We start from the raw sequence: 21,016 nt of genomic DNA on the forward strand, positions 1-21,016 counted from the left end.
TATTTTGTGTGTAAATGAGTACAGATAAAGACTGTACAGTGGCTTCATCAATAAAATTACTCTTAATATTTTTTTCTAAATTGGGCAATATAAGGTATACACAGGTCAACTGAAAAAAGACGTAGACGAGATTGATGCCCCATTTTAGAGATGAGAAAATGCGGCATTTTGTGCAACCTACCTTTTTTGCTACTTGCTGATAGAGGAAAAAAAAGAGGGCAGTTGTATAAGATATCACAATGACATTTATTAAATGAGCAAAAGTGTCAATCAAAAGGGCTTTTTAGTTGTCCTTTTTGCAAGTTCAGAACACAGGGCGCTGCTAGTCTTTTTTGCCCTTTTTTTTAAAGCATGTTAAGATGTGAATTCTGAAGAACACAAAAAAAATGGTGTTAAGATCCCTAAAAGATTGCCTCACAAAAAGTAAAAACTTCACGGGGCCAAGTAAATGCACAATTATATGTCAGGAAAAATGTTAATTATTACAAAGTGTGGACATGGTCACCTGTCAAACAAACGGAGAGTGGTGGGAGGCCATGTTACAGTTTACCACCATGTATTTCCAATTTGCCCTGGACAGGCGTTTCAGATACAGCTCTTGTATTGGACCTCACGACGTGTGAAACTTCATTTTCTGAGCTCGGCTATGTGCTTACCTTCACGATTTAGCCGTCATAAAACCACTGAATAAAATCTCTACCGAGTTAATTATTTCAACTGAATATATCAGGACACACGGGCTGTGTTCAAGACAAAATTGTAAGCCTGTGACAGAATTTCTCATTTCACTCTTCTAATTTTTACACACAGATTCACTTTCACTGAACTGCACAGACAATGACCACAGAATCGATCACAAAATGGCATTCGACCTCTGAGCGAAAGGCACAGAGTTTGACATGACATCATCAAAAGTCTGCAATGATTCTTATATTACAGCGTCAGACATCAATCGTCGAGAAATACGGCAAGCCAGGCGTTATGGATACTGCACTTGATATAGTAGTTGTTGACACCTGACATTGAATAGTTTTCTGTACTTTAATATGAATGTCGATAAATAAAGCAGATGACCAATTCATTTTGAATGTCATATTACCACCGTTGGAAGTAATGCAGATCAAGAGATTAGCCCTCGGAACAAAATGCACTGCAACCAGTACGATGGAAAAAGGAAAGGAAAAGTTTGTTGATTCAAGTCATTCAGCCTTACTGTAAATGACTCATTAACAGGAAAAATCTTTTTTTAAATTTCAAGCCGACATTGTGTCATACTTGTGTATGTTTGAAAGGAATTTCACATTTAAAAACATGCAGCCTTTATGATCCCACACACAACATTGTCACTTTGGGTGCCAAGAACGCAAATAACTTAACAGCTAATAAAAATAAAAATAATACACTTGTTCAAGTTTCTTTCTTACTGTTATTTTGTAATCTAATAACTGCGGAGGAACATCTGATTCATTTAAAATGTCCTGACCGACGTGTATTTCACAAAAATAAGTCAAATAAAGAAATCACATGCAGCACTTCATGCCGACGACACAATAGACCATATCGGGAAGAGCAACGTGATGACAAAAGCAACTCGTGTGCCGTGATACTGGCGGACATTGGTGGTCTACCGGTTCCCGTTGCTGACCGACATTTCCCACTTTTGATGCCCCCCTTTACAAACGCCCCCGAACAGCGGCCGGACCACGACTCTGCCACGACGCAGGTAAACGGGCAACAAAACCACGAGTTAACCATCAAGTCATTTTGTGGTTGACATTCGCGTTCTGTCCGCACCAGTACAGCTTGTCCTCACCTCTCTTCCTCCTCCACTGGCACAGCAGAAGCATACGGAAGGTCTTCTGGAAGGTCTTGTTGCACAGGGCGTAGCACATGGGGTTGACGGTGCTGTTGACGTAGCACAGCCAGTAGCCCAGGTGCCAAAGGGACGTGGGGATGCACGTGGCACAAAACGTGGAGATCAGCACCATGATATTGTACGGAGTCCACGTGAGGATGAACGCCAGCAGAATGGCGCTGAGGGTCTGGGCCGCCTTCTTCTCCTTCACCAGCACCATTCGCTTCCTCTTGGTGATCTGGTTCTTGAGGCCCGCGTCCATCGGCTTGGAGGCAGTGGAGGGGGAAGGCGAGGCGTTTTTCCGCTCGGCATCGGGAGGTGGAGGAGCTGCCGGCGCAGGACTGCCTCTTATACCCTTTGAGCCAGGTGTGAACTTATACGAAATGCACTTTTTACTACTCTCCTTGGAGGGGGTTGAAAAATACTGATCATCTGTGTAATCCGTCGCTTGGCCGTTCTTGTCATTTGGACCGTTATCTCTCAAAGAGCCTTGCGGGGTCTCGATGGAAACGTGACGCTCCTCCTCGTCAGATGAGGAGTAGCTATTAAAGGAGGCAATCTGGTCAGCTTTCACCCACACTTCATCTGACCTAATGGTGGTTTTTGTCACGTTACTTTGGTTGGAGGACGACCAGGAAGCCTGGCTCCTTTCTCTCCTCTCTCTGGTGAAACGGAAACAAGAGCGAATGGTGGGTTTTTGCGGTTGAGCTCCCTCGGAGACATGATCGCTTGTGAGCCCTTGCAGCTCTGCCAGATCCTTGGTCCGCTTCTGCGTCTCCTTGTAGATCCTACAGTAGAGAATAGTCATGACAGAGACTGGGATGTAGAAAGCGGCAATGGCTGTCCCAAATGTGATCACTGGCTCTGTTAAAAACTGAATCTGGCATTGGTCCTCGGATTCCTTTTCTTCCCCTACAATGTACTTCCAGCACAGAATTGGCGGTGCCCAAAGGACAAACGACACCAGCCACGCAAGGCCTATCATGAGGGCGGCCCTCTTTGGAGTCCTCTTTGCCCTGTAAGTCAGCGGCCTCGTGATGGAGAAATATCTGTCAAAGCTGATGACCAGTAAATTCATCACGGAAGCGTTGCTGGCTACATAGTCCACAGCTAGCCAGAGATCACACGCGAGGCTTCCTAAGGACCAGTAACCCATCAGTATATATGTCGTGTATAAGTTCATGGAGAGCACTCCGATAATGAGGTCTGCAAAAGCCAAACTCAGTAGGTAGTAGTTGTTAACCGTCTTCAGCTGACTGTTAACTTTGAAGGACACCATGACCAAAACGTTACCAACAATCGTGATCAAGCTTACAATGGCAGAGACTGTTGCTATGGTGATAACCTCCCAAAGGCTATGAGGGGCAGCCTGGGTATGCGTTGTGTTGTCAAAAGTGCTGTTTGGAGGATCGACATCCATGATGGTGTGCTAGTTGCCCCGTTGGTGGTTGAAAAATTTGCTGGAAGGTCTTCTCTGCGGCTTCATGGAGAATAAAATTATCCTGTGAAATAGAAGGAAAAGATCAAGACACAAAGATAAAGCCATTTTTATGCAATCTGGGGTCATAAGGGGCTGCTTGGTGACCAGGGGCAATTTTAATGTATTTATTTTACAATTACTAAATTCTCATTGCGTTTACATTGTCTGAAAATGTGTCGCTTATTACCAGTCAGGCAGGCCGTTAATTAGATTACGGGCTCTGATAAAGTAATGTTTCTGTTTCTGTGTTGAAACCAAGTAGCTAATTGAATGTTTACTTTCTTGTCCATTTTATAACGTATTGCCTGTTATTAAAATTATATGCAGATCCAATATTTGTGATTGTTTTCGATTGGTAAAAACACCAATGAACCCCGGAACTGATTTCACGTTGCATTGCGTGTTTGGCGGGACACTATTCGATATAACACCAACACAGAATTTTAGGTACGACACGTAAAGCGGTCCGATGGTCAAAGTGGGCTGTCATGGAAGGTAAACCTAACAGAGGCAGAGGAGGCGGTTGGAAAAGAGGTGGCCGCGGTGGAAACGACGGCGATAAATTTGGCGGAGATCGCAGAGGCAGAGGAGGCCACCACCGCGGCCGGGCCAAAAAAGATCACCACCGTGGTCGCGGACGTGGGGGCGATGCACATGCAACGGAATTCCAACACTGGGTAAAATGAGTCCGCTCTCCAAAAGTTGACTGCAAACCTGAAACATGCGGAAAGATGGACTTTAGATTCTTTCGTCGTTGTTAAAGTTCGATAGCCATATGCTGCCCGTACTCCAACACGATTGATTCAAACGATCAGCTCATCAGCAAGCTCTGCAGAAGCTTGAAACGATCGTGATCGTTTGAATCAGATATACAGTATTGCCGTTCGGATGGATCGACACCGTCACTGAGAAACACACTTCCAACTTCAGCCTTTTGCTGACATGATATTAATTGAAACAAAACAAGTCTCTTTTTATGCCGTGCAACTCAGCATGTGATAAAAATCACACCAGTCCTCATAATGCGGCGTGGAGGTAATACAGGAAATCTTGCCAGCTTGTGTAGTTTGATTAAGGCTAAATAATCAAACACTTGAATTATGTACACATTTGATCACTCAGCGCCTGCACCGCATCCGTGGTCCTTGTTTGCTGTGAAAATGACACTAGACTCCGAGAGGATTCTTCACTTCTTCCGGCTGGTTCTGTCAGCTAATTCCCGTGTTGTTATAATGGCAGAGTCAGAAAAGAAACAATAGGGGCCCAATGATTGCAATCAAAGAGACCTCCTTTGGGATTTATGGCCCTGCTTGATTGCAATCATATAAAAATCCCCCTGAGGGCATCTCTTACAAGCCTGTGGTCCTCTATTATTGTTTCAGGTAAACATGAACACTGCTTTGTTTCTTGTTGATTTTGTGGCAAGAGGAAAACTGAACTAAGAGACTTCCACTAGTTTTGACATAAATACAATTAGTCCTTTGCTTATATATCATGTGCACAAATTATTCAAATGCAACCAAGCGCATGATGATCATGTGACAGAATGTTTTCAAATTCAGTTAAGCAGTCTCAGCTATTGTGATTCTCTATCCACATTTTGCTGAATCAGCAAATTCCATCCATCTTCCACCGGCTGGTGTGCAAAAAAATTGATGTTATAATTTTTTTGAATCCCTTCTTCCTCATTTGCATCTTTTGTCAGGACCAAGTTGAGGGTGACTCTCAAGAAGAGGGTCAAAGTGCCGTTTTCTCCCGGAGGAAACTGGAGTCCAACTGGGACCGGTACGAGGACTCGGAGAAGCAGGAAACCACTGACAATCTACCCACTCAAAGAGGAACTGACTACCATGTCCTTCTGGGGTCTGCAGGTAAGATCCCCCAAAAAGCTGTCATTTTAGAAGCCATCATCTTGAAAAGTACTAATGAAATGGCGAAATGATTGGCCTGCGAAATTATGTCAAATTGTTTCGGTGACACCTTGTATAATGACTTGAACAGAAAATAAAACATTGGACTAAAAGATTACTGCGTTGTTCATATTGACTTGCACATTTATTTTTATATTCCTTTGCTTCCCTTGAGGTAAACAGATGGAAATTTGCCTGTGTCAAATATTCCACCGAGTCTGACTGCACTTGTCTGAGGTTGACTCGGTAATCCCAATTAGTGAACAGGAAATGTGTTGTTGTCTTCGGGGACCTTTTTAATTGCCTTGTATGGACACTGCTTTCAGATGGCCACAAAAAACAAAAACATTTATTTCTTGTTTGTTATACACATACTAAAAAAAAAAAAAAAATCCTTTCAGCCGTAACGCTTTTCGTATTTCTTTCTCGAGTAACTTTGTTTTATGAGTATTGTAAATGCATGACTATGGATGCACCTCTGCAACTCGTGATAGCGACTTTTGGTTTTATTATTTATGAGGAAGAAGGTAATAAAGTTGGGCTCAAGCCTTCTGCAGAATTAGCATTTAAATACTTTTTATTTTAGTAATCGCTTGTCTCTCCTTTTTTTGGAAGTGGGGGGTGACCTAAAACCTCACTCTGAATTTCAGGGCAAGCTGCCTCTGATTTGCATAACTATTTGTGACCAAAGTTGTTTTCTGTGTCATCCCAGCACAGCTGTGACCTACACTTTGGTAGCTGAGCTAAAGTTTGATTCCGTCTAATTTTAACTTTGTGTGGTCCCCTTTTAGGATGGAACAAATGTATTGCGGATGAGACAAATCATGATCGACCAAATTGTGCATATTGATCTTTTTTTTCTTGTTTGTTCCTTTCAGTCATAACGCTTTTCCTGTTGTGTTTGGCTCAGATTTTGTGTTCATATATATAGACATATTTATTTTACTGTCAATGACTTTCAAAATCATTATGGGCAGTCAGTTCTGAGGTATTTCATCGTAATAAGTCTGAGCTATCTTTGTGCATTTTTCGTCTTCCTGCTATTTTTATAGTTTGGAGAGTGTTCCAATGATGCATCAACCTCGGACTTTCTTTTATAGCGCACATGGCAAAGGTGCTCTCGCGACTTGTGCGGCTCAGTATCCCTTGTCTGTTTTTTTTTTTTTGCCCACATTGTCAGATTAGTCATGCTGTACAACAAGAGGCCGATGCGCTCGAGAGAATACTTAATTGTATGTGGGAGGCAATGTTTTTGTAGCCAATTAAGCTAGCCCTGAAATCAGGGATACAACATCAAAATGTCGTTTTGCAGCTTTGAAATGACACAGAACACAAATGAACCATCAGGTTTTGCAACAGTTGTAGAAATGTAGGCGGTGAATCTGAAAAGTCCAATGTTGGTCTGCTACCAAGAGTCACACATAATTCACGCTAATTAGCAGCCTGTATGACACATTTACAAGTTATGAAGCCCCAAATCACCTGAGGAGTTGACACCAACTAATTCTTGCTAATTGTAATCTATGTTGAAGGGAATCAAGAGCCAGAAAAGGATTAAAAAAAAAAAAAGTTTTTGGTTGAGCTTGGGGAAGGTTCAATGACGCGTGGTTAGTGTTCACAAACGCTGAGTGGGCTTTATTTTTTCCTGATTCCTTCCTCAAACGGTTTTGAATTTGCTGAGTCTTGGTGCGTCCTGGAGTAAGCGCACACCTCTCACTGTGACATTACCGGTAGTCAAATGTTGAAAACTATTTCTGAGTCAAATTTAACCTTTGGAATCACTTTATATGCTGTAGTACGTACACGTGGTAGATGCAGCCTAAAATGTTCAGTGGAGTTATATAATCTACATTTATATAATCCTATACTGCGGCTTTTTATTAAAAAAAAAAAAAAAAAAAAAAAAAGGAAGCGGATGCCACATGTCCTTCCTTTTGAGAGTTCTGTGTTTCAAGGGTTAGAAAACATTTTGTTGGTGCCCCATGGTTTGACTTTTTACAGTAGGTAGCACCTGCTGCTGAGCCAAAACACTGAAGTTTATTGTTGCACTGTGATCCCTTCTGGTTTCCATCCACTTCCAGGTTCACAAAGGGATCCTCTAAGTCATTTTCATTGCTTTTCCCAACTTAGGCCGAGGCTATTACAAGCAAGCGACCTTGCTGATATTGCTCCTTGAAATATTTCAAGACCCCATCCGTGTCTTTTCAAATCAATTTTGTGTAGAAAGATTGCTGTCGCCCGAACAAGCCGTTCAAAACCAGAGGAGCGCTCTGCTCCGCTGCGATTCCGAAAATTAAAACGCATTATTTTGTGTGGCTATCCGGAGGAGTTAATTGCCGTCAATTGTTTTGTAACCCTGAGGCGTTTCTTTCTTTTCATTTTATTTTTTTACCTCCTCAGGTTTCTGTTCGATCATTGCTGGGGGTGGATTTTACTGTTGCCATGGCGAATGCACACATGTTGCCATCCTCTTGTTTGAGGCGTGTCATGTCTGTGTGAGTAGTGGATAGGGGTGGGGGGGAGGGTCGTATTGACTGTGCTAGTTATTTACATCTTCGCGTTCATCCATCCACACACATTAGCACGTGGATCAATCCTACTCCCACGCAGCCGTGGTTTACCGAGGCCTCTAATGGACACCGATCAAGGCTCAATCATAATGAGACAAAAAGGAAATTGCATTAGCAAGTTGGCGGTTCACCGAAGGAGATACCGTTCCTAACTGATATAAATAGCAGCAATCATGCCTTAATTTAAATGTTCCAATGTTGTTCTGGATACTTCATTAGAGGCTGATGTCATGCCCCCACGGAAGCAAAGCATTCCAGGCACTCGCTCGCTTTTCCTGCTTTTGCTGATGACAGTGAAGTCGGTGGAAGGAGGCGTGAGGCTAAAAACAGCACTTTTGATCATAGACACTTGAGCTACCATCCTACGGAACAGTCTACACGTGGTCATCTCAAAATAACGTGCTAGCAATGGTTCATTTTGGGCCAGCTTTGTGTACGCCACAGAACATTTCTGTTTCATGTTTTGTTTTGTTTTTTTCGCATTCGGCAAAAGTCATCCTGTACGGTGGATGTCAACACAAACATGTTGAGGTTTTCGTTCTATGAAAAAAAAAAAAATAGGCCAAGGTTAACAATTTGTAAAAGTTTTCCACGATAGAAGCTGTACTACTCAATTTGGGGGGAAAAAAAGAGGAAAGTAAAACCAAGGCATATAATTTGGTTTGACAAAACCAGCTTAAAGTTTCTGCCAGAAAAAAAAAAAAAAAATTAGCAGACAGGAAAGCCAACTTAAAATAAAAATTTCATTTGAGGTTAATCGGAGTAACTAAGTGGTGGCATAAACCCGTTTATGCCGGAACGTCTTTTATTTCAAAAATGGATCAGCGCCCGCAAGCATGACCGCGTGGCGGCGTTTTAATGATACTTAATATCTAACCAACTCAGTCTTCATTCCTCTCACTCCAAAATAGACACGCGCAACACGGGCGCACATAGTCTTTATATACGTCCAAGGTTAATGATCATATTTGTAACTTGAAGAGAAAGTGTGAAGCTACTATTTCTATTTGGATGGCATAAATGTACACTAGGAATTTGAACTATTACCACTTTGGCAGCCCATCTGGTGCAGCAGTTTTTTTTTGTTTTGTTTTTTAACACCGTAACGCCAGCTGCTCATTCAACCATCAATATTTTTGTGTGATTAAATTAAAAATCCAATTTTACTGGACAGCGAAATGTGTGGGAAGTGTTCATGTGTTGAATTTCTTGTCATAATATCCACTTCAAACAGAAAACAGACTCACCCCTCGTGGCTTTGTCGGCAAAACGCAATCCTCCGGCATTAAATGGGCGCTCGGCCAATTCTTTGATACTGTCAATTTTTTTTCTTTCTTTCCTCCTTCCGCTTGGCAGAGTTTTTGACTCCCTCCGGCTTTTTGCCTGTCAGCGTGGCGCTTTGATTCCTTTCTCTGAACGTTGGCTTCACACCTTCCCTCGCCGGCTCTTTGGTCCCCTCCCCTTCTCCCTCTCGCTGACTTTGTTCTTCCCCGCTTGACTCTCCAACGAGGTGAAAAACACGGTTGTCAAATACCGGTTGGTCATCCCGACGTCGCACATCCTCATCAGTTGCTAAGGAGCTTCAATATCGCGCCATAACGTGCTGAATCGTCCGAGTCTATTTCTGGGACAAGATGCAACAGCTGTTTTTTTGCAGCGAGGGGCCACGTCGGTACTGTCAGAACCTTTTCCCCGTTAAATTGTGATTTAGCTGTCCTAGAGAGACACAAAACAAATCACAAGAGTCTATATTGATATAGATGTATATCTCAAGGTCTTCTTTCTTCCCAGAAGACCCAAGAAAGCTTATAAAAATCATTTTTCACTCACCCTGCAAAGTTTTATTCACTCCGTTGGCCCTCCTTGCCGCAACTCTGGTTGTTGATGCGCAAGGGTTTGATGCTCCTGTCCTCAAGCAAATTGCTGATCCAAAGCACCGATTCCAAAGCGCACGCGTCTGATAGCTTCATCCTGTACCAGGGTACTGAGCAACATGGAAGAGGATGGAGGGAAAGGTGAGGAGGTGGTGGAGTAGAAGGAGTACAGTCAAGCATACGGGGGGAGGAGTCTGAGGAGGAGTCAATGTGGATGGATGTCTTTGCAAAAGGGACGATGTTTTGCTGAAGCACCTGTTGTACGCAGTGTTGATTGATTTGATTCTTTGACAAATCAGGCTTCTCTCCAGATGAACAAATGCACCGTTTGAGGGGATGCTTAACCCTTTCGTGCACTGTAGTGACTGCTGTCGTGACCACTGTGTCCCTGAAAGGGTTAAAGAGGTTCACAATTTACTGAATATATTGCCGACAGATAGTGGAGAACGGTGTCATTGTCTGAGCTGTCTTTGTCATTTCCAAACTCCAATGATTTCAAATCAGTGCGGCGTCAAACGAAGCACTGAGTCATTCAATGTCAGGATTCTCTTACCTCAATTAAAGATAATTGCTTTGTACGATCCATGTCTCCCACATTGATGCTCCCTATTATGTGATGAATAACAGTTGTCATGCCAATAGAACCCTTGATCCCCCCCTCCTCCCCCTCCTGATGCGTATCCATCGAATGTTACATTTGGCAGTGACTTTTGACACTTGCCCAAGATGGACCAATGATTCAAGTCTGACGTCGACCTAAAGCGCCGACAAGAGCCATGGCAATTTGTCACACCGAGATCAATGACGGCCATTTAAAAGCCAGAAAACAAGGTCGGCTTTCGTTGCTCACAGCATTCAACAATTCCAGCGATGACACACGTAGGAGACAGTTGTCACAAATAGCCACCTCATCTACATGTATTTGTTTAAACACATTGTAGCATCTATTCATTAGCCCAGTCGAGGTTATTTGTCCCGAACCGCTTTTGTTTGTTTGTACGATTACTGTGAATTAACACATGAATCTTGATGACTAAAATTGGTCGAAACCAAACGTGTACAATTTGCTCTACAAGTCGGAGGTTTGGCCTTGGCTCAGATTCACCATAAACAAAGTGCGCTGTACGCATCCACTTTTGAGGATCACTTTATGATCACAGATAACTTTGGTCTCTTGTTGAAATGCCTTTGCAGTTTTCAATTCTATTTTATGTGTGTTTTGTCACTTGTAAAGTACTGCGGCCCTTGTGGGGAAGAAAAAAAAAGGAATGTCTAAGCCTTCTGTTACTTTGGTGCTTGTTCAAAGGCAAAGTACCAAGTCTTTATTTAGCCGTCAGTGGGTGCATTGTTCTTATTCTGTCTCCTTTGAGCGTGAGAAGAAACACTGATAATCTGTTGTCTCTTTGGTTTTCAAGTTGAAAAATATACTGTTGCGGCACACAACTTGATTTTGTTTTTTTTAATTGTCTTTTTTTCTGAATTTGGTTCCCATCCATTCATTTTTTTTTGTGGAACGTGCTAGCAACAAAACCAGAAAGTAAAAGATTTAAAATAGGCATCCATCCATTTTCAACACTGCGTTTGCTGCTCAGGGCCTTGGCAAGCTGGCGCCTTCGCCATCTGATTAAAAGGCAGATTACACCCTCGACTGAGCCATCGTCTTTTTGGAAGTTTGTCATAAGATTCTTGTTGCCATGGCTATGTCAATGCCGACTGATTACCTGAACTGATATGTTCCATGGATCGAGGTTGAGGGTGTCAGAGGGCTCCTATATCGTGTAGGAGGCAGGTTGTTCGCCAGTTACCGACCGAAGGAGACGGTGCAGGAGGAGGATGAGAATTCGGGGCTGAAGGGATATTAAGCAGAGTAACAGAAGAGTAAACACGGGACATCCATGGTGCTGAAGTTTTTTTTTTTCTAATTTACCATTCTGCCAAAGATTTCCCAGTTGCCCTGTTACCCAAACCAATTTCAATTTGTTTCGTAAGATTCTATTAAAAAAAAAAAAAAAAAAAAAAGAAAAATGAGTCTCAGTAGCTGGAGGCATTGGGGGGGGGGGGGAAGTGTCTCTATTACCAGAGAAGGCGATGATGGGATTTCAGTGACACCGTTTTGCACGTTTCATTTGCTTCGTGGGCTGTCTGAGAAATGAGAAGTTCAGTTTTGATGCCTCGTTTACTGATTGCATTTGAAGATGACAGTACTGAGGTTTCAGAGTAAACATTGAGTGGCTCTGCAATCTTTTTTTTTTAACCCACTTTTGTCCTATTGCTCATTTGTCATGCCGCTTTGGGTTATAATTAGGATTGGTTGACAAAGTGATTGTCTTGCCATACACCAGCAGCTGTTGCATGATTTCATCCCGCTGTCACGTGAAGCTGACCATCTTCAGCTTCTGTCACCTTGAAAGCGGTTCTTTTCACACCTCATTTTTCTCTCGCCGCCAGAGAGCAAAAACCCTCCCACAGATTCTCCTTTTTGACCCCCATCACTTTCTGTATTGCAAAGCAGTCAAGGACAACCACAGATGGTCCCGAGTGCCACGCATGAAAGCAGCACGTCCGCAATATTAGGCACACCGGGCATGCTAGCGAGCGACGACCGCTCTTCTGTCAGGTCTCCAGCTGAGCCTCCATCTGTGTTTGTCAGACTGACCCGTGGTCCGCTGTTTGTGACTCCGCCCTGAGAGTACACCTGCTGACTGTTTAGCATTGATGTGGCTTCGGTTTGGAGCCAAGCGGCCACCATCATCAGAGACTAGTTCTGGCTTAGTCTTATTTTCGTGTCCTCCTTGCTCAAAATCAGCCTCCTGTCCTTTATTCTGTGTAAAAGTTGTAGTTCTAGATGATGTTACATATATAATTTTTTTTTTTGATTGAGCGCATAGCCACTAGGGCGTCGCTAAAGAGCTGCGGGTCACTGACCCCCCCCCGACTTAACTTGTCGCTTGTCAGACTTTTGAACAATGGCAATTATAGACTTCCCCCTTTTTATCTTCAAACAAATTTGGTTCGGAAATGATTTTGTCTGCAATATTCCCAGCCACCTGTTTATTGCACTTCAAATGACATATTCCTGCTCGGATGTGGAGATGAGCGCAATTATAATGAGAGCTTTGAAGAGCCCTTCATCCCTGACGGCCAGTGCCTGTTCTCATTTTACAGTTCTTGTGGGTGATGTGTTCCAGCATGTCCATTCGCACACCATTTGCCACTAGAGCTAAAAAAGATGTTCACAAGTTGGGGCTGACGGATGGACGTGCTTCTGCAGCTTTCCGACTTGTTGACAACGCAACCTCTGTGCTTACATGCTTCCGAGAGCCCTCAGTGCGTTTTTTGCTTCTTTTTTTTTTTGTGGGAAAGCAACATGTTGGTACTGTTCTTGACTCTTTACACAACACCTATGATTGCTTTGCTTTGTTTGGAAATGAACAAATGTGTCATGACATCGTCCGGTAAATCAGATTGCTCTCAAAATGGCTGAAGTGTTAAATCAAATACTGTCATCCTCAGGGGATTGCTTCACTCAATTCCGCTTTGCTGAAGAAAAAGACTGGGAGAAGGACACGTTTTCTTCCAGTCAGGTAAATCTATACTCTTGCTTTGAAAGCCGTTGATTCGTCAAGGTGACCTAATATGTGGTGCACATTTTGGAACAGCATGATTGATTCAATATTTCCATCCCCCCACCAACACCGAAGCCTAATTTACTTCTTTTTCCAAACGAGGGTTGCTTATTGGCTTGAAGAATTCCATTTAGAAGCACACTGCTAATATTCACACATTAGCTTTCTCTTCACTGAATGTATGAGCCGCATGTTTTCATATGTACTTTACTGTTTGGTTTTTGTTCAAGATATCTACCATGATTGTGGACCTCCCGGCGTTGGCCAAGAGACTCGAACAAGTGCCTCTTCATCAGAGGCTCTACCTGGAAGCTGAGCTCATTCAGGTAGCTAGTGAAATGGCGCGCAAGAGTATTCAACATCATGATTTGTTTCCTCTTGAGAATCGTACACGTTGCGCAGGATTAATGACACTGGAGAATGGAGACTCGCACCGAGATGAAAAGTTTTACGAGAAGACAAAGTAATCTATACAAATAAACCGTTTCGAAGTCATGTCTTCTTGTTTTATATTGCAGGTTTCAACACCAGTCAATTTGCCCACAATGACTTTGGCCCCCAAACAGGAGACGCCCTCCTTTACCCCATCATCCGTACTGCCAAAAGACCCCGACACTGATCTTAATCTCACCAAGACTTTAAGCAGCGCCGCCAGCTCTGACTTTCGGGCTCCCTCGAGGACTGTTCCGCTCTCGGTGGAGGACGTGGATGAAGAGTTGGACCAGCTGCTCACTTTAGCGAAACCACTGTGTCCTGTCTCAGGAGGCCACTCTGTCAACGTTGAGAGCCCCGATGTGATGAAAGGTTAGCACCGAGCATGATAATGAGTTCAGTTCATAATGCAGATGTGCATTTCAATGCATTTTGCTTGTACGATAGAAAAATGTTCACTAATTAAATAACTAGCCAAATGGCATTAATTGATGGCAGAATCTCCCCTAATGTTCTGAACTCCTGCTGTAATTTCAGTGTGAATTGAGCAGATTAATGATATCCGAAGGCCAGGTCTACACGGATGTAGCGCAACTTCCCATAGTAGGATAACAGATTATTTTTTCCTGAGACCAGGGTTTACCTGCATGGCAGATTAACAGAACTTAATTGTCGCTAGGTGTGACTGTGCGCGAAAGGTTGTTCGATTTTGTATGCCCTGCGATTGGCTGGTAACCAGCTCGGTAGCTTCTTGTGCCGGGGGGAAAACAAGGCTTTCACTGATGTCTTCTTTCAAACCTCAGATTGTGATGCAGTGACTGAGGTACCAAGAGAAGAGAAGATAGAAGAGGCCAAAGAAAACCAAATTTCACCCCCTGAGTCCAATTCTGTCAGGCAGGAAATGACTGAGGAGGACCTGGAAGACTGGTTGGACAGCATGATCTCCTGACGATCAGAGACGTCGATTATGGCCCAAAAACAGGAGCTGCAAGCAAAAACCTGGACAAGTAGAAACCAAAACACACACACGGTATCGCGCCCTCAAGATGTTGAATCAAATAGGCACATTGGTTGTGTTTAGCTCGATTGCCCCCCACCCCCAAAGCAAAATGACAGAGGCTGGGTCAGGAATTTTGTTTCGCTGAGAAACGCTGCACAAAATGCGCAGCTCTGCATTGATTGACTCGTGTCATTTGGCGGCTGGGTGATTAAGTGCTCCCTCCATGAATGAAAATATAAATTACCGTTTCATTTCTTCATCGCTTTTGTCGACATACAGTGGGGCTGCTTGTGAACAAGTAGCCACTTGCATCCCTTGTCGCAGTGCCCGAGCTCTGCCCCTGGTTGTCATGGTAACAAATGGTTATAATACCTCCTTTAAGTAGATGAGTGTTAAAATGAGTGTGATTGCAGTGAGTCTTATCAGAGGTCAGATTTTTACCTTGGACCGATCAAATATGTCAGTATTAGAACAGAGAAACAAGCATGTGGGTCTTATTGCCTCAGTTAGCTTTATTCGTTCCTGTCATCTCATTCAAATAAATGCAAAACTACTACCTGTGAGTGTGTGGGCGTGTAATGTAAGTTTCCATAAAACAGCAGCTGATTTAGCATCATTGTGTTTTTCTTCTGTTTTCTGTTTGGCTCCTCTGGAGTGGAAACAAGTGCAAACAGGCATGAGAATACAAACTGAGCAACATTTACACATCTAGATTTTATACAACAAATGTTTTTTGTTTTTCTCCTTGAACATAAAAGCCACAAAATTAGCACAACCGTGACCACTTTTTGAGTCAAGAGGGACAAAAGTGTCCTTTTGCATAGTTTCTCAAAAGGCACTGTGGCATTTAAATTGTATCATAAAGTGACAAGTCATGTTTACAACAGTTTTTTTTTTTTTTGAAAGGCAGATGTGAGGTCTCATTTCTGTGTTCAGTGTGATCAAAAATAAACATTTGATGTCAAGTTTCACATGTGTCGGAAAATTCAGGTTGAGCAGGTGAAAAGGTGATTTGCATAAAAGCGAGTGTCATGGCATTCTGGTACCAACCTGGATGCCGCCTATTGATCCAAATTCAGTGTCATTTATTTCTGAAATGTTGCTACATTTATCAGCAAGTTTTCTGGTGAACTCGAGTGAAGTCATGTTCACAGTCTGATTCAGATCATAGAAAGTCACCAGATAACGCTGTCATTAGCCCAACTGGTCCTCGTATTGCTTCCGGAAACAGTCTCCGGTTGGGAAGAAGTCCCAGCATCTTTCCTGGTACATCGTCCACACATACGACTCCTGGAGGGAAAAGGACAACGCTAATTTGGAGTGAACCTTGAACATTTTCGCATGTAACAATACAGGTTAATTGTCAAAACAATTTCCTTCGCGCCACCTGTTGTTGTGGCATGCGTGACTTTTATGCGGACCGACACTTGAAAACGCTGCAAGTAAGGATTTTTTTTTTCCCTGGAGTGTTGGAACAGTTGTTTTTAATACCCACGTTGACTGTGGAAATGGTCCAATTAGTATTATGGCTTCAAGCCATCTCACGCTCCACTGCTTACATTTTTATGATCTACAGTTAGACCTTCGTTGTCGTTAAACGATTGCCTTTATGGCGCATCATCTGCACAACTTTTATTGTTGTGACTAATAAGAACATTATGAAGCGTCACTTTTTAATATTCCAAAATGGATTCTATTTCAGTCAAATGATACGTTCACATCTGTACGGCGGCATTACATTACGATTCTGGCGGATTAGTTGAGTGTTTCAAAATGAGAAAATATGATATCGTCCTTCAAATTACAAGAGCGTGACTGCAGATTTGGTGACATGCAGCTGGGATGCGAAAGACTTCAAAAGTGTAGTCGTTATTGACTTTGTCTTGCCTCGTCTGGTCGCAGCTTTGAGAATCTCTGCTAAATGACAATCAACCGTAGTGCATCTTTCAAGGAGGCCAATAACAAGGTAATGGCAAAAAAGTCAAAGCAAACCCACGCATTGTTTCCTCCTCCTGCAAAGCTGCACTTATGCAACCCATCAAGTGGGCTGAAACAAGTGCAACCAACTAAGTGAAGGGTCAGAAACACCAGTGTCTTTCTTCATCTGCATGTTTTTCTTGCTTCATGTCCCATTTCGACATCACAGGGATGTGTGAGTTTAAATTTAAATCTTCTGTCTTGTTATAGTCACGTACCTGGCCTGTGTGTTCCGTCTCATCCTTGTTAATCAGGTACATCAGGAAGAACCTACAGCCAGGAAGTGCAGTTAGCGTGTTGGTAAAATAAGACACATTTCATACATATGTGTATATTTTCAGGGTTATTTTTGTAGCGCTCACAGGTAGTTTGCAAGGTTGTGCTCTTGTAAAGTGTGAGTTTCAAAACCGTGAGGCGTGCGATCAAAGTAGTCGTTCCCGATGCCACAGATGAAGCATTTGGTCTGAGAGAGGAGCCAAAAGGAGAGAACAGAATTAGCCTTATCGTCAATCAAATTGTCTGCTAGCTTAACCTTTGTAACGTCCTAATGACACGAACCAAGATTTGCTGAGGTCTCACTAGAGTGTAGTTGAGACTTCAGTCGACTCCTGCATATTCGCAGTTCGGCGAGGTAAATAAAAATAAATAATAAAAAAATGGGAGGGTGGGGGTAATTAATTCATGGGCCCCTCAGAGTGTGGCTGCCAGTTGCCCATCCCTTGTGTAGTCAAAGCAGTGTTGCTCAAAATGAATAACATGTTTACAATTTGAAGAGACTCACCTCCCAGGAATAATCCCCATCCACACCTTTTTAAGTCTTTCTGTAGCAGTGACAATGACATTCTATTCAATTTAATTCTATTGTGTGCAACCTTGTTTGCTTTGGTGTAGAGCTCCAGTGCGCCAATTAATATTTCAGTTAGTTTTTATTAGCTACATGGGAGTGGAGTGGTGTGGTGAAAGCACCATATGGGCAAAATGTCTTTTAGGACTATCCTCTTTTACTCGATTTTAGCTTGTCAGGTTTTGGTCCAGAACCCCGAGACACAAATGACTTCTCACCTCCATGTCCTCCTTCACTTGCTCCTGTTGGTCTCTCAGCTCACCAAAGGCATCAATGATCAAACCTGTAGGAGAGTGGAACAGTCAGGGTGGGGATGATTGACCATGACACTTAACCAAGGACAGAATGGTTTTCATTTTTTAAGACATCAGGGAGCAAGGAGGCTAAGCTACCCTGAATGATGGCCAGCAAGATGACGATGACAAAGAAGAAGAAGGTGATGTCAAAAAGGATGCGGTAGAGCTCGTAGGGGTCCCCAGCTGGGTCCTCCAACTCATCTCCGATACCACCCCCAGCTCTTACACCCACGTACATGTGGAACAGATAGCACTGTTGCAAGGAAGCAAATGAAAACAGGAAATGCAGTCTGTTAAATAACATTCTAAGGTAGAACATGTTTTTTTTCCTTTTACGCTGGTTCACAGCGTTCAGTGTGCCACTTGAAAAGTTAAAAAGAGGCAACAATTCCTCCAACTAATTACATTCAACCAAGTCTGCATACTTTGCTTCCATTCAAAACAAAAGCCTAATCAATCTTCTTTCAAATGGGGCCTTGCTCAAGGCTGCGGCTGCTTTACTGCACAAAAGCTTAGTCACTGCTTCTTTTATTTTCGATCAGGATTTTAATTGACTCGGGTTAATAAAGGTAGTGGGGGTGGCTTGCCATACCGTCATCATGTCGTCACACTTCATGTCAGGCTCATCTTCGTCCTCACTCTTATTGTAGAACCTTCGGAAAAAGTTGAAGGCCACCACAGTGTAGAGATATACAACCACTGCCAGCAGACCCACTGTCAGCACCAGCTGAGAGAAGGAAGGAGTCGATAAAACTCAATCAAGCCAATTTTACCAAAAATGTGCACAGTTGCAAGCCACCACTAACGCAGTATAGCAATGTTTATTTTACATTAGACTGAATTCTCTAGCCTCCATTATGCCATTAGTACATTTCAATGTCATTCACGGTACTTTCGGAATTATCTACACGACAGATAGCAGAATTTGTGTAACTCTGCCTCTGTACATCGAGTATCCTTCTTGCTGTAATGGTTTGCTGCTATCATTGTTCCCTCAGCGACAATATGCTAAACTCCCAGTTACACCTAATGATATTTTAGTATTGAATTTCCCTCGCGCTAAAAACATCAAAGTGGAAACTGATTAAGATTTTTGACGATTGAAAAGAAAGCTGATGAACAGTCACTCAGCTGACCCGGAGCTTGAAAATTCTCTCCTGTGGCTCCCCCTGCTGGTGACAACACTTACTTGCTTGCCGTTATGTGTGACTGAAGACAGGATGGTACGGAGAGTCTTGAAGCCCATGGCAATGTCCAGCAGGTGGGCAGCAAAGAAGAAGTTATTGAAGTGTCCAAAAATGGACATGGTGGTGTACCAGATTAGATACAGGAAAGACTGTAAAAGAAAGACGCTGGTATCGTTAGATGATGTTTGTCGACTGGAAACTAGTAAACCCTTTAACAGACTGCACAAAAAAATGAATTCTCACTGACTAAGGAACATGGTTGTTCTACCATATAACTTACATTATCAGTCAGAACCACTCCCAATTTCCAAATGTGGTATTTGGTGTCAATGGAGCTGAGCCTGTCAACACAAGCACGGTGGTGAAGGCATTAAAACCCAAGGCAATGATGATGTGATTTTTGAAATTTAGATACAAATGTAGAATAGGAAAAAAAAGCATTGGACTGGGGTGATTTACAAAAGCACACTTGTCATGTAATTTGCCTTTCTGAACACATAAAACACACAGTTAACATTTTCAGCCAATGTAACGTCTACCCGAGTGTGAAGTCTCCCCAGGTGTAATGTGTGTTTTAACACATCCAAAACTACATGTCAAGGTGCAAAACAGCAGTTGTGTTCTCACCAGGAGAGCAGTGAAGCTTCCTTCTCTACAGTCTCCGCCGTGGGGTCAAAGTCCAGGGCACTCTTATCCAGGCCTAAGAGTTCGGCGATGCGCTCTGCTCCATATAAGTCCCCATATTTGTTGATCACCTACACATATATGGAGAGAAGTGCCCTGGAGTCTCTCATGTGCTTTGCGGTTCACACTCACTTTATGGTGACAACATAAATCACTAAAAGTGCCATTAATGTAGTCAGACAATAGAAAGAGAAAAATAATCTTGATATAAGAAGATGTTTTGTGTGAACAAAAGTAGCGTAGGGACTCTAAGGTGAGAGTTTTAAACTAATATATGATGGCAGTATTATAGTTGACACTCGCCTTGCGCTTGATGAACTTGTCCCAGTAGTTACTGGGAAAAGACCTATAATAGAAAATGGGGGCGAAATAAGAAAATCTTACACTCTTGCACTGCAACTTGCATCAATACAAACTGGGCATTTGTTATCATATCAAACGGCAACAACAGAATTATGATCACCTTTTATGCTCAAACTGTACAGACAATTTTGCTGATAAAGTTATGAGGGAAAAACAACAATAAGATTTTCATCTTTAAACATCATTCCACTTTTAAATTGCTCACGGACCATCCTGCAAGTTAATAAATCAAAGCATGTAAAAGCAATCCCCAGGATACCGTTGGAAATAAGCCTCTTGGTAGCTGAAAAACAAATTTGCACCAGTTTCTTGCACCTTTATTTCAACATGTATTTTCCCTTTGCTCACTTAGCCGCAGTTCCAGCAATTACCTCTTCACAAATTGACAGTTGAGATGTGGTTTGACTTACGGAGAGTTGATAACTAGCCGATCCCACTGGCCCTTAATGTCTTCATCAGATGGTTGCTCGGTGATGTAAAGGCCATCAAACTCCAGCTTCCTGGCTATCTCCTTCTCTCGTTTGAACACCACCAAAGGAACCTAAAGTTTCGACAATCGGGGTCACAAAAGGGCCTGAGATTTTTCTGTCAGTGAACCAACACTTGGGACGAGCACAGAAATGATGCTTGGTGGAAGATGCCCACCTTCAGACAATAGTATCCCACCAAGCACACGAGGGAGATGACTGTGTGGAATACGGCCAGGAAGCGCAGGGTTGGCAACATGTAGCCGGTGCTTTCTTGGAGAACAAACTCATCCATGTCAAAGAGCGTGTCCTCGTCATGCTCCTCCCAGTGGTTGTCATCATCTCCCTCTTCCTCGGCAGTGACCTCAATTGAAAAAAGTAAATAAATGCGGTCAACTTGTCAGTGATATCTGTGTTCAAACAAACAGTGCGGTATTTCTATTTTGCCTCT

General features: G+C 42.8%; 3 protein-coding genes across 5 annotated transcripts in view; 1 reads left to right on the forward strand and 2 right to left on the reverse strand.

Annotated features, from left to right (window-relative positions):
• Positions 1-30: 30 nt before the first annotated feature.
• Positions 31-11,688, reverse strand: chrm5b (cholinergic receptor, muscarinic 5b). Of its 3 annotated transcripts, XM_019883110.1 has the most exons (4): positions 11,411-11,688; positions 9,646-9,799; positions 9,063-9,531; positions 31-3,357 (listed from the first exon to the last, which is right to left on the reverse strand). In XM_019883110.1, the coding sequence occupies exon 4, from the start codon at positions 3,273-3,275 to the stop codon at positions 1,755-1,757; it is 1,521 nt and encodes a 506-aa protein (XP_019738669.1). In that variant the 5' UTR covers positions 3,276-3,357; positions 9,063-9,531; positions 9,646-9,799; positions 11,411-11,688; the 3' UTR covers positions 31-1,754. The 3 variants fall into 3 exon arrangements, with proteins under 3 accessions (XP_019738669.1, XP_019738668.1, XP_019738670.1); XM_019883109.1 differs by lacking the exon at positions 11,411-11,688 and having other exon boundaries at positions 9,646-10,057; XM_019883111.1 differs by lacking the exons at positions 9,063-9,531; positions 11,411-11,688 and having other exon boundaries at positions 9,646-10,057.
• aven (apoptosis, caspase activation inhibitor) lies at positions 3,756-15,357 on the forward strand. The gene is made up of 6 exons (XM_019883112.1): positions 3,756-4,012; positions 5,041-5,206; positions 13,203-13,273; positions 13,546-13,641; positions 13,834-14,119; positions 14,551-15,357. The coding sequence occupies exons 1-6, from the start codon at positions 3,824-3,826 to the stop codon at positions 14,694-14,696; spliced, it is 954 nt and encodes a 317-aa protein (XP_019738671.1). The 5' UTR covers positions 3,756-3,823; the 3' UTR covers positions 14,697-15,357.
• A 29-nt stretch (positions 15,358-15,386) lies between these two features.
• ryr3 (ryanodine receptor 3) overlaps positions 15,387-21,016 on the reverse strand; it is a 53,349-nt gene continuing 47,719 nt past the window's right edge. The window contains exons 95-106 of the mRNA XM_019883118.1: positions 20,744-20,929; positions 20,509-20,639; positions 20,039-20,081; positions 19,679-19,806; positions 19,332-19,392; positions 19,054-19,200; positions 18,457-18,591; positions 17,961-18,117; positions 17,787-17,851; positions 17,087-17,187; positions 16,943-16,994; positions 15,387-16,037 (exon numbers count right to left, since the gene is read on the reverse strand). Of these exons, the coding sequence (XP_019738677.1) occupies positions 15,942-16,037; positions 16,943-16,994; positions 17,087-17,187; positions 17,787-17,851; positions 17,961-18,117; positions 18,457-18,591; positions 19,054-19,200; positions 19,332-19,392; positions 19,679-19,806; positions 20,039-20,081; positions 20,509-20,639; positions 20,744-20,929 (1,302 nt within the window). The 3' untranslated portion in view covers positions 15,387-15,941. The remainder of the gene's footprint in view (positions 16,038-16,942; positions 16,995-17,086; positions 17,188-17,786; positions 17,852-17,960; positions 18,118-18,456; positions 18,592-19,053; positions 19,201-19,331; positions 19,393-19,678; positions 19,807-20,038; positions 20,082-20,508; positions 20,640-20,743; positions 20,930-21,016) is intronic.

Source organism: Hippocampus comes, unplaced genomic scaffold, assembly GCF_001891065.2.
Source record: "Hippocampus comes isolate QL1 unplaced genomic scaffold, H_comes_QL1_v1.1 scaffold524, whole genome shotgun sequence".
Taxonomy (NCBI): Eukaryota; Metazoa; Chordata; class Actinopteri; order Syngnathiformes; family Syngnathidae; genus Hippocampus; species Hippocampus comes.

Excerpts from the sequence above, each read along its gene's own strand:
- aven (XM_019883112.1), top strand. The coding sequence starts at position 3,824 with ATGGAAGGTAAACCTAACAGAGGCAGAGGAGGCGGTTGGAAAAGAGGT. Across the intron at positions 4,013-5,040 it reads CAACGGAATTCCAACACTGG|GACCAAGTTGAGGGTGACTC; the intron begins GTAAAATGAGTC and ends ATCTTTTGTCAG. Across the intron at positions 13,642-13,833 it reads TGGAAGCTGAGCTCATTCAG|GTTTCAACACCAGTCAATTT; the intron begins GTAGCTAGTGAA and ends TTTATATTGCAG.
- chrm5b (XM_019883110.1), bottom strand. The coding sequence starts at position 3,275 with ATGGATGTCGATCCTCCAAACAGCACTTTTGACAACACAACGCATACC.